Source organism: Podarcis pityusensis, assembly GCF_964106645.2.
Source record: "Podarcis pityusensis genome assembly, chromosome: 17".
NCBI classification, from domain to species: Eukaryota; Metazoa; Chordata; class Lepidosauria; order Squamata; family Lacertidae; genus Podarcis; species Podarcis pityusensis.
Genome location: NC_138042.1, coordinates 35,188,993 through 35,201,613, shown reverse-complemented (window position 1 = coordinate 35,201,613; position 12,621 = coordinate 35,188,993). Strand labels below are relative to the sequence as shown.

Sequence of the window (12,621 nt, the reverse complement as noted above, 5' to 3'; positions counted from 1 at the left end):
CGGGGCGTGTGGGGGGGGGGAGGGGTGTGCGTGGAATGTTGACAGAGTCACGTCTTCGCAACCCTCCTCCTCATTGGCTTTTCAACCGCCTCGCGCCCCCGAATTCGATTGGCGGCCTTCACGTGCCGAGGGCGTGGCGTGGCTTCGCCGGAGAGGCCTCGCGGGGCTGGGCAAACCGGCGCTCGAGGCGAGCGAGCGCGCGCACGCGGCCATTTTACCGGACCCGCCTCCTCCTTCGGCACGTCCGGAAAAGGGGTGGGGGGTGGGGGTTCGCTCCCGGCCGGCCTGGTCTTGTTTCGTCATAAAAGCGGCTTGAGGGAGAGCGAGAGCGAGGGCGGGGTCGGCTCCGCAGTCGGCCGCGTAGCCCAGGAGGAGGAGGAGGTAGCGGGGTCGCGCGGCGCGGCGCGAGTCGGGAGGCCGTGGCGGGCCGGGGGAAGCGGACGGCGAGCCGGAGGAGGCTGCGGGGAGCGGGCCGGGCCCAGACCCCTCGGGGTCGCCGCGGGTTTGGGTGAGTGGTGCCTTTCCCCCCCTCCTCTCCTCAAAAAATAATAAACCCTCAAATAATAATAAACAACATGCGCTGGGTTTGGTCTCGCTCCGCGCCTGCTCACCTTGCGCGCTCTCCTCGGGCGCAGTCCCCCCCTTTTTTTTACATTCCCTTTTGCGCACGGGCGTAACGTGGGAACCGAGGAACCCGTGGCAGCCTTTGCGCTGCTCGCCGCCTGTCCCCGTGCATGAATATAGCCCAGGTTCGCCGAGCTGTCATATATAAATTCAGGAAATAATAATGTCAGGCCTTCCTGGCATTTACATCCTATGCCCGCCTTTAAAATTATTATTAGGTATTTCGTGGTTTTTACATCTTGATTTTATTCTATGAACCGCCCTGGGTATAGGGCAGTATATAAATTTAATAAATGTAATAACAATTAATAAATACCACCCAATGTCATCGTCACTAATCTGACTCATCTATCGCTAGAGCTCCTGGTTGTCTTGCTGAACTGTTTACATTCTTAAACATTCATTTATTCAAAATGTTTCTATCCTGCTTCTAGGGCGGTATATAAATTCAGTAAATAATAATGTGCTACTAATATTATTCTGTATTGGTCACTTCCCCCGCCCTGATGTCGCTTGGCTAGGAGGTGGGTCTATGGGCTCTCTCTTTCTCCATCTCCTTCACATACACACCTTTAACACACACACACACACACACACACACGTACTATCTCTGAATTTATTTTCTGGCTTGTCATAGATAGTCTTGATATCTGCTTCCCTGTGTTGCTGGTGCTTATAATCTAAACTCTGAATGTCAGCATCTAGTGTCATACGCCTGATAAATGGCATCAATCTGAAATGAATTTATTGGGGCGTACATGAAGGCCTGAGGTGGGGGGAGACCTGGAGCAATGAAGAAGAAATACCTGTCCCCGCCCCTGATTTTTCTGTTGTTTTTCTTTCCTGATTTATTTAATAAAAAAGTCTCACAGTACACTGCTAATTGTTGAAAACCTCAACAAATGATAATTATATCGTTTTATCTGTTTACGAACAGTTGAAACAATAAAACTAAAAGTTAGCATTTTTCAAAAGCAGGTTTGGGGGAGGGGCTGGAAAAAATGGGGGAAACATGGTGGTTTTTTCCTTTCAGTTTTTTCTCTCCGCCCCCCCCCCCCCGCCCCAGCTTTTGTGTCAGTGAGTGCTTCAAGGTCAGTTGGTGTATCTCTCATTTCTTGGGTAGTTATGCAAATCCATGAGGACTTCATATCAATAAAAACGACAAAAGAGGCTTTAGCACTTTAAAGTCAAACTAATGTTTTATGGCGTAAGCTTTCCTTGACAGAAGTGGAGTTTATGGAGGCATATGCCATTTAAAAATGTTTGGACTTTAAGGCGCTATAAGATGTTTTGTTTTTGCTGCCATGGGCTGACATGACCTCCGGAAATTCATGTCAGTGTTGGAATTTACTTTATGGGTGCTCACTTTAAACTTCTAAAAAGACACAATAGGGCGTTGAATACAGTTTAGTGTTGTATGAATGAGCTTTGGGCTCATGTGCAATGCTCTGGTGTGGTGATACAGAGAAAGCAAATGAAAGTTTTTGCTTAGCTTTAAGATGAGCACAGTTACTTCTTATATCCAAACCCAGACAATGTGCTGTTAGTCAAACTGGTTAGTGGGAAAGCCAACTTCACACCATGGTTTATGAAGTTGGCTTGTTTCTCTAAACCATAGCCAAGAATAACCACAGTTCTCAGAACAGGTAGACTCACAATTAACTAGAAGTGAAAGTGAAAGTTTCTGATCATCTCAAGGCTCTTGGGGGGGGGACACAAGCCCTAAACAAGCACATAGCCCTAAACCATAATTTAGCATTGTGTGTGAACCAGATGCAGATCTATAAAGTGATCCTAAGCAGTTAATTCTAACAAGCTTTCTAAAGCTGTTACCCATCAATTTTGTTCCTATTTTGATTGATAATAAATAATAGTTGTTATAAAGTATTATAAAATGTGTTCCGTGAGCTTCAAGTAATTATCTAGCAACAGCCTTGCAGGATAGGATAGTATTATCCCCATGTTGAAGATGCAGGGGTAAAGTTGGAACCAAAGTTTCCCTTAAGTACTGTGGGCAAACTTCATAAACACATGTCATCGCAATTTTCCTGTAGTATGAAATCAGAACTTTTAAAGAACTTGGTACATAATGGGCATTTCCATGTTCTAGGTCTTGAGTGGCAAGGCTTTTCGGGGTGGGCCAGCTAAACCCGCTGACGTGCATATGAATCACCTATGCCAGATGAATTGGGAAAGATATAAATGTTACATTCTTTCATATTTTATGACACTTTAAAAACAACAACTGAGGAAGCTGCTCTTGGGAGATGTGTACTATATCTATGCTCTTTTAAAACAAATGACAGCATTTATTTTTGACAAAATAATCATGGGGGGGAGCTGTTCACAAAGTGGGGACTGTCTCAACCTTTGTGTTCTCCTGTGCTTGTCATCCTCACTTGGAGATTATTTGACATGGTCAGTTGGCCCCTATAGACTCTACCTTGTGATGTTTGTAAAAGTATTTGATAGCCCTCTCAGATTCTACCTATTTTGTCCAGTTGACTGCTTATATCTACAGTGGTAGGCAGAACAGAATGTGGGCAGCATAGAAACAAATCATGAGCCTTGTTTGGACAACACAAGCAGCCAGATTCTGGCTTGTGTAATCCATGACAGAGGAGAAGCACTCGAAGAACTCTTGGACAACATAAACTAACATGCTGCTCATTCACATTAAACCATGGTTTATGGTGATATGCAAACTGGGCCAATAAAACGTGGTTAACAAAATGACTTTACTGAATATGCTGTACCTTCTAACTGTATATTTTACTTGGTTGTCTTAAAGGAATTGTTTGGAATTTGTAGGAAGCCCCTCTAGCAACAGCAAGAATAGTTACAGCCACTTAAACGATAGGCTACCCAACATACTAATATTAAAGGAATGAATTCATAAAGTGTAGTGTATAGCCTCAATGATAAAGTTAACAAAACATATTCATTTGCAGGAAGGTAGATTAAAGCAGCATATCTTTGATACATTTGGTCAGAGCAAGTATTTTAACTTGTCAGACAGGGTAATCCTCCTTTTCTTCCCCTTTGCACTATTTCGGGAGTTCTCCTTCCCCTCAAGCCAATTTTAGAAGGCAGGATGCCCTGTTGCACAAGTGAAGTTTTTGCTGACAGGACTCATTAGTGGAATCTCATCCCCCAGGCTCCACATCCCTGGTTTAGGAGGTTAAGGGTGGTTCCACTCAGTTCATAAAATCAACATGATGATGTGTTAAGAATACAGGTGTCACACCTCAAGCAATAAGTCACCTATTTCCTGTGTCGCGTTCTAGGCGTGTATACCTAAACTGAGATACCTTTGCCAAAACTGTACTTCGGAAAATGGACCATATCAATAGATCTGTGAATTTGTCTCCTCTTGAGTTAGCATACATTTTGCAATTTTTTACTGCATTATATTTGCCAAGCCTGTCGGTTGAAATTCTAAGAAGCTGCTGATGCTATTATGTAAATTCAAAAAGGAAGCCTCTTCTTACAGAGAACTGACATTTTTATCATTCTTTTCATTCGAGTAACTCCAGCTCATACATGAGTTACCCCATTTTGTCCTCTCAACAACCTTGTAAGTTATCCTAGTCTTACAGAATTTCAGTGCCCAAGGAATGTCGCAGTGCAGGTGAGGATTTGAATTGAGGCATCTGTGGTTAAGTTGTCAGTGACCACTGCTGGTTGTGTTGCACTTTGATGCCAGTAACGGGCAAGGCATTTGCTCATCTGATGGGGAATGCTTGTTGGGTTAGTAACCAAACAGCTTTTTGGCTTTGCTGTAGCAAGTGGCTTCTTTCAGAATCATGGAATCACTGTGCTTTCTTCTTTTGTGTTGGTTATTGATTCTCAAACGCTGAACACAATGGTATTGGATTTTTGCTTCTTAATGGAAGAGGTCAAAAAAAGGAGAAATGCTGACTTGCACCTTAAATTCTAATGACATCGCTTTTCTGTTACAGGTGAAAATGCAGGAAGCGGATTTAGTTGCAAAAATGCTCCGAGCTGTTCTACAATCCCATAAACATGGAGTACCCTTTTCCCGTTTGCAAGCAGAATATAAATCATTAACTGGAGACTTGATTCCCTTTAAGCAGCTGGGACATTCTAATTTAGAAGGATATATAAAAAGCATCCCTGGAGTTGTTAGGGTTGAAATTAGTAAAGCTGGTGAGGTAAGAAATGCATACAGTGCTTCATAATTGTGTGTGTATTTTGGCTGTAAAATGTCATAGAATCATAGAATCGTAGAGATGAAAGAGACCCCGAGGGTCATCTAGTCCAACCCCCTGCAATGCAGGAATCCTGACCACAACCATCCCTGGGTGGGCTCGAACCACCAACCTTCTGGTTAATAGTCACACTGTCCATTGCGCTACCAGACGAAAGATTAATGTTGCTGTAGGGCCTTTTGCTTCTTTACATTGATTTTGCTGCAAATCAAATAATGCTTCACCCGGAGCAAATTTAATTTGGTTATGTTCATTATAGTGCACAGTTGAATGTAATTTCTTTAACTGAAACACCCCCTCCGGATGATGGGAATTGAAATTAATGAGAGTTCATTATCATTTGGAGGACCACAAGTCCCCCACCCCACTGCTACAGCATTTTCACCTGAAGATCTGTGTGTTACACTCATGACAGAACCTCCTCTACAAGCAAAATATAAACGTTCAACATTTGAAGGGAAGGGCACTAAAGACACATCCTTCTTAAACAGACTAGGTATCATGTTACATATTTGGGAGCCAAAGACAGAAAACAGTGTCCAAATAGCCATCGTCTTATCACAAATTTTGATTACTGAATAGGGTAAATCAAAATCTGCATTAGAATGAATTGCAAAGCTTTGCAGGACTTTAGCTTTCAGGTGGCATGGCAAAGTCTTATACAGTATTTTATAGTGTGTAGCTGACCTGTATCTCTTACGCATTGGATACACTATTATTGCACCTTCCCAAATTAACGCTGTAGCAGTGGGGTGGGGAACCTGTGGTCCTCCAATGCTAATGAACTCTCAGCTCCCATCATCCCTGTCCATTGGCCATGCTGGCTGGGGTGATGGGAGTTGGAGTCTCAACAACATTTGGAAGACCACAGGTTCCCCACACCTGCTTTAGCACATTCTAAGCTTCATGCAGAGAGTCTGAGGTGGCTTTCAATGAGCAAGTATCTCCCATAAAAGTCATTGGTAAATGGGTGGCGCTGTGGTTTAAACCGCAGAGCCTAGGGCTTGCTGATAAGAAGGTCGGCGGTTCGAATCCCCGCAACGGCGTGAGCTCCCATTGCTCGGTCCCTGCTCCTGCCAACCTAGCAGTTTGAAAACATGTCAAAGTGCAAGCAGATAAATAGGTACCGCTCTGGCAGGAAGGTAAACGGCGTTTCCTTGTGCTGCTCTGGTTCGCCAGAAGCGGCTTAGTCATGCTGGCCACATGACCCGGAAGCTGTACGCCGGCTCGCTCGACCAGTAAAGCGAGATGAGCGCCGCAACCCCAGAGTCGGTCATGACTGGACCTAATGGTCAGGGGTCCCTTTACCTAAGTTTCATGCAGCGAGTCTGAAGTGGCTTTCAATGAGTAAGTATCTCCCATAAAAGTCATTGGTAAATCTGGTTCTCCATTTTTGGTTTCCTTCTTTCCTTGATCAGGTGACCTGTCGTGCGGTCATTTGCCAGGAGACTGCACAGATTGCTCAGCTTGTTGCCTGCCAGAGAACTTCCCAAAAGAAAACTGGTCGGCAAGTGAACTGCAGCATGAGGCTGAAAAGAACAGCTCCGTTTGCCTCTGTTGGTAAGTTTGTCAGCTGCAAAACACCACATGGGTATATGCTGAATTAATCAACTTCAAACTCATCACTTGCAGAGCTTCTCTATTGTTGTGATTCTGCTGACTGAAATAAACTACTTACACTCTTGAACAGTCATGTTACAGGGCAGTCTGGCTGACTATTCATGTGTGTCTTGAAACAGCACATAAGGAAACTAATACTGGAAAGAAAAGTAGGGACATAATTTTTTATTGCAGAAAGACAATAGTCTGTGTGCTTTTTAACTGTTCTCAACAAGTTTAATTGGCCCTAACAAATCTGTAAGTTGGCTGTTGTTAACAAACCCCTGTTTTTGAGTGGTGGGGTCTGAAGTACTACTCCCCCCCCCCCTGAAAAAAGACTATATGGCATGAGCAAACATTAATATGCTGCTTTATACATAGTCACCCTTAGTTGTCTGGCTTAGTTATCTTTTGCATCTGTAGCAATCACACACAGGGCCCCCGGACGTTTGACGGTCTATTGACCCTGTGCCGCCTCTGCAATTGCTTTTTCCGCTGCCACCACCCCGTATCTCACGGGGACACACGGAGTCCAGTCAGTTGTTAACATAAACAAATAATCAAGTTTATTTTTAAATGCAGGAACAAGCTTATGGTTTCAGTTAGTTTTTGACAGTTTCTTAATCTTAGTTCCTAACAACTTCAAACTGATTATTCCCAACTATCTCTCTGACTCCACCTAACAATTCCTCTCACTCTCTCACAGTACAACTCTACCAACCCACTGCCTTTTCCTCCCTCTTCCTTCTTCAACTCCCAAACCTCACAACTCAACTAACTTTGACGCCCAAACCTCAACTCTCCACTAACTCGACTTCAACAAAAACTTTAAAAACCTCCCACTCTAACTTTTATTCCCCTCTTGCATTCTCACTGGCCAATCACATCACACCTATTTTAACCCTTTCCTTATGACCCATCCTAGGAGGCAAACGCCACAGCATCTTTTTGGTAAACTTATGAATTTATGTTGAAGTGCCCCAAACCATAGGTAATCTGAAAATGAGAGCTGACATTTTGTGTCTTGCATCATTGTATTGCAGGCAAGCCAAAGGGTACTCTGCGGAAGCCAGGATTCATGCATTTCACAGAAGAAAGCAGGAGACCTGCACTCCCACTGCTGAGAAGCAAAGGAAGCTGTGCTGTTGTTAGGCAAAACATGAGCTCTGCATCGTATCCTCTGCCTCTAGAATTTGGGACCCCTCTGCAGAAAGAAGTCTTAAATCAAGGACACATGACTGTGACAAACAGGTTAGAGTTCCTCTTGTTGGAAAACTTACTGGGTATAAACCAGCTGATATACTTGACACCACTCTAGAATCTCATATGTTCAGGGAGGAAATGGCCTTCTGATTGTATAGAAAACTGTCCTAAACAAAGCGTCAACATACACTGAAAATACTATATCACTATTTGAGAGAGGCAAGCACTCTTTTTGCCATCTTTTTGCCTTTCAACCCTGGGGTTGCTGCCCTTTATTTAAGTTTCCCATTTCTTTAAATCATTTTTTTATTAAAAGTTTTCAACATAAAATTCAATGAAAGTCAAACTGGCCCATTTCTTGTGCTTTTAACTGCCTTATGAAAACTACAAGGGTAGGAGATGGAAGGAGGAAAGTGTTTCCAACAATTTTGTAAATTGGTGTAAATCTTGAGATTTTGGTTGGGTGAGGGGATGCATGCAGAATTGTGTCTGAGCAGAGTAGCCTGTTTAAAATGGTTATGACTCATTACATCACTGCAAAAATCCTAGATATGATATTGTTAGTATTATCAATTATTTATATACCACATTTTCTACAAATTTAGACTCGGAGTGGTTAGTCATGTTAGCAAGGTTAGATCATGTGTATCTGTGTGTGTGTGTGTGCGCGCACACACACTTAGTCTTTACTAAACAAACATCCATAGGACCTTTGCACGCTGACTCACCTTTCTCACTGCCCCAGATTCTTCTATGTTCCAGAGGGAATAAACTAATGTTTAAAGCTGCACCAATAACAAACCTTTAGTTTTTCATGCCTTCTCTCTCCTGTTCTGCAGCACCTTCTGCACACACATCCCGATGATATGTTACTGTAACTTTGAGATGAATGAAAGGTTAAGACTAAGCCTGTCAGTTTGCTCATTCAGTTAGAGAAGGTTAGGTTCACTCTATGGATGTTGTACATATTTGAGTGTCTGCTTGTTGTTGCCGATCAGAAGGTTGGTGGTTCGAATCTCCGCAATGGGGTGAGCTCCCGTTGTTCGGTCCCTGCTCCTGCCCACCTAGCAATTCGAAAGCATGTCAAAGAGCCAAGTAGATAAATAGGTACCGCTCTGGTGGGAAGGTAAACGGCATTTCCATGCGCTGCTTTGGTTCGCCAGAAGCAGCTTAGTCATGCTGGCCACATGACCTGGAAGTTGTCTGCAGACAAACCCCAGCTCCCTTGGCCTATAGAGTGAGATGAGCGCCGCAACCCCAGAGTCGTCTGCGACTGGACCTAAAGGTCAGGGGTACCTTTACCGTTACATTGAATATGGAATTCTTGATGAAGACAACACATACTACCAGGAGTGAAATACATGATTGTGGGAACCTACTGTGAAGTATTTGTGGGGCTCACAAGTTCCACAAGTTTATTAGTTTTTCAAACTGAGTATCTTAGGATGCAGCACTTTCAACTAATATCAAACAATGGAGACATTTGCAACAATTTCAAGTTATACACAATATATTTTAAGTTTGTACAGTAGTTTTTCTATGTATTATTGATATGCATTAACCCGAGGTATGACTGTACTAGTTTACTGAATTTAATGTATGCATTTGCATTAAACCAACTATATATATGCAACTTTTACTCTTCTTAAGGCTAGGAAGACTGGGATTTTTCATATGTCTTTCCAAAATTATTTGCTAAAACTATTGAATTCATATTCACTGCAGAAAAATTCTACATTTGCGCCAGTGATATTTCTCTACTCCTTTTTTTAGCAGGATATTTATGTCTAGATCTACAGTATACATGAGTGAAATGGCCTGTAAAAAGTATTGACGAATTTGGGCATAGACCGATTTAAAATATTGTCAGTAGCCTGTATTGTGTTGTCAGCTGAAACAGTACTGCCCCATTACTGCATCCTTAACAAGAAAGCGGATGGTTTTGATGCTGAAATTCAGCTGATTCAGTATTGTACTTCAGCGCCCCCACCCCAGCATCCCTAATTATTCCTTTGACTGACTAAAATCCAACTTGGCAAGCTCAGCTGCTGTACCATCACTTCTCTTCATGCATTGTTTGTTGCTGTCATGGGTCATCAAATCATGAGTCAGATAATGTTCTTGCTTGGTCCATCATTTAGTTTATCTAAATTTCGGAATGGTTTGATTGCCTTCATAATCCTCCCATTGTGTTTGTAATGCACGGCTAGGAAAAGTAGCTCATGAAAACTGCTTGTTAGATTTCACATCACTTTTCAGGCAATTATTACATCCCAAAACCTCTCTCGTCAATTTAGAGAGAGAGAGAGAGAGAGGTTTTGCCATCAGACTTAACAATAATAATAAGAGTACAGAGTAGTGACCTATATAAGGGCATGCATACCCAGATGGGGCCAAGCTGATCTTCCCTCTCTGCTAGTGTCTGTGGTTGAATAGTGGTTGGTGACTGTTGTGCCTTTGGCTGACGGATGGGGCCAGAATGTCCCATCTCTGCCCACCCCACCCACTAAGCTACTGCATTCAAAGAACAATTGACAGTTGGAGCCGGGTATTCTTTCTAGTGGAGAGGGAAGGTGGGAGGCAGGGAGTGCCTTCCGACTGCTCCTAGTCTGGCCCATAGATGGGACCACACTGGTCTCCCCCCTTGCCGCAATGTTCTTCTGGCAGGCAAGAAGAAATAGACCGTCTCAGTGGGTCTATGTTCCCCTGGGCACTCCCAGACTCCCCCAACTTACCTTTCCTTTGCCTCTGCAGTCCCAGGCCAACTTTGGCCCATTTGCCTGGGGGAGTGTGTTTAATTGCCCAAGACTTCTGAATAGGTAACACGTCTTCATTGAGATGAAAAGTTTATTAGAAATAGATTCATTCAGTCAGTCTAGAGTCGTGAATATAGATACGAGAAGGAATAACAGGATGGAGCAGATGTGGGTGGAACTTCGTTAGGTATGCACCATTATGGCATGAAACATGGAGTGGTTGCTTGACCTTGATCCCCCAATTAATTCCTCCATGATCAGGCTTTATTGTTGCATACTCCACAGAACGAGTGGTATTGACCATGTGGGACATACCGTATTTTTCCGTGTATAAGACTAGGGGTTTTTAACCAAAAAATTAGGTTTAAAATTGGGACTCGTCTTATACACAGGTAGTGCTGAGGGGTGTTTTCTTAATCTGGAGTCCCCAAAAATAGGGGGTGTCTTATGCATGGCGGCACAGAAAAATACGGTGTGTTTGAATGCTCTCCCACAAAATGTCCTAGCAAGCAGATTTAAAACAAGAAGGAAAGGGGCCGGTTCAAGTCATTGTTATATAGCAAGTTTCCCATGGATATGGCCCGTGTATTTATTAAACAATGTTGCAAATTTGACCACTAAGCCCAAGGTACAAGTCAATAAACTCAATTTATCCCCGTTTCATTCTTTTCATTCTTCTTTCATTCTTTTACCCAGGCCTTACACCTACTTGTCACATTGTATATATGTTTTCCATATGTATTCTTTTTTACTCATGGGAAGTTCTTGTTTAAAATGCCCCCTTTAGGTCTTTTTTTTTTTTAAAGACAGGCATGTTGTGAGATTCACTGGACAAAAAAAAATACAAAGAAAAGACATTTTAATTTGACATATCTGGTAGAAGCCAACCATTCAGCTTTGAGATTAAAATGTAGCACAACCGTATTTATATTCAGGTTATTTAATACTAACCAAGTTATTCCTGAATTTGTCCCATGATACTGTTTTGGGTGAGCTGGACCCACTTTCCGTGCTCCTTGTATGGGGAGGTTCAAGCCTGGGTACCACAAAGGAAGTATTGGCAGCACTAGGCTTCCAAAAAGAAAAGGAGTCCCTATTGCTCCCTAAGAAAAATGCAAAAATCAAGTTGGATTTTTATTAGCCCTAGCCAAAATAGTCAGTAGATTCCCTAGAAAACTCCGTGTTTAAGCAAAGCAATGAAATGCTGACTTGCTGTTTAAGTTGCAGTGAGCAATCCTAAAATGGCATGTAAAAGGAGATATCACCTAGTAGATCGCAGTCTAATTAAGTCTGCTATGCAGCATTTGGAGCTGCTGTGACAATCACGGCTGAACTCCCCTTTTTGAAAACGTGAAATCTAGCACTCACCCAGAGAAGGCTGGAGGCTTGACTTGTGGAGAAGTCAAAAGCCTTTATTTTTACCTTTTAGTTGGCCCTAGTAAAGATATCCCCAGCTGTGGAATTCACCTAAATTGAGCCATCTAGTGGTGAGATATGTTTTGTTTGTGAAGGTAATAAATGCCTCTCAAATACAACCTTTCCTGTACTGGATTTGCTGTGTTAGTAGCAGATTATAAACTGTAAAGCAATTTCAGAAATTCTGGGATAAGATGGAATCTCTAGGGAGAGTGTCCAGCACTTCTGCTGATTTCAGTAGGCTTATTCAGTTTATGCTTGTGGATCTTAACCATTGTATCTGCTATGGGTCTATTAGAAGGAAATACTGTAGCTCAAAAGGACAACATGACAAAAGCCAGGTACAGAAGTGACTTTTCAACAACTTTGTATGCAAACAGACCTGTTCCAATGTGCCTATTTTTCAATCTACAAAATGTGCTGCCAGACTTTGTGGATTTTGCTAGAGAAAGGAGTCAATTTGCAGTTCTGGCTTGCAGAATATATATGAGTTTGCCATCCATAACAGCTTCACGTAGAGTAAAATGGTTCTCTTTTATTTAATGGGATGATTGTCCATAAGCTTATCTGTGCAGATACAAGGACATGGCAGCAAGCAGATGCTTTTACAGTGGTACCTCGGGTTACATATGCTTCAGGTTACAGATTCCGCTAACCCAGAAATAGTGCTTCAGGTTAAGAACTTTGCTTCAGGATGAGAACAGAAATCATGCCACAGCGGCAGTGGGAGGCCCCATTAGCTAAAGTGGTGCTTCAGGTTAAGAACAGTTTCAGGTTAAGAACGGAATGAA

General features: G+C 42.7%; 1 protein-coding gene across 3 annotated transcripts in view; it reads left to right on the top strand.

Annotated features, from left to right (window-relative positions):
* Window positions 1–202: 202 nt before the first annotated feature.
* The window catches only part of TDRD7 (tudor domain containing 7), a 35,532-nt gene continuing 23,113 nt past the window's right edge, over window positions 203–12,621 (top strand). Inside the window, exons 1-4 of one of the 3 annotated variants that reach the window (XM_080986702.1) lie at window positions 203–508; window positions 4,587–4,799; window positions 6,275–6,416; window positions 7,499–7,706. In XM_080986702.1, coding sequence (XP_080842828.1) covers window positions 4,593–4,799; window positions 6,275–6,416; window positions 7,499–7,706 — 557 coding nt within the window. In that variant the 5' untranslated portion in view covers window positions 203–508; window positions 4,587–4,592. Of the gene's footprint in view, window positions 509–4,586; window positions 4,800–6,274; window positions 6,417–7,498; window positions 7,707–10,209; window positions 10,478–12,621 lie in introns of those variants that run through there. The other 2 variants (XM_080986701.1, XM_080986703.1) reach the window with 2 other exon arrangements.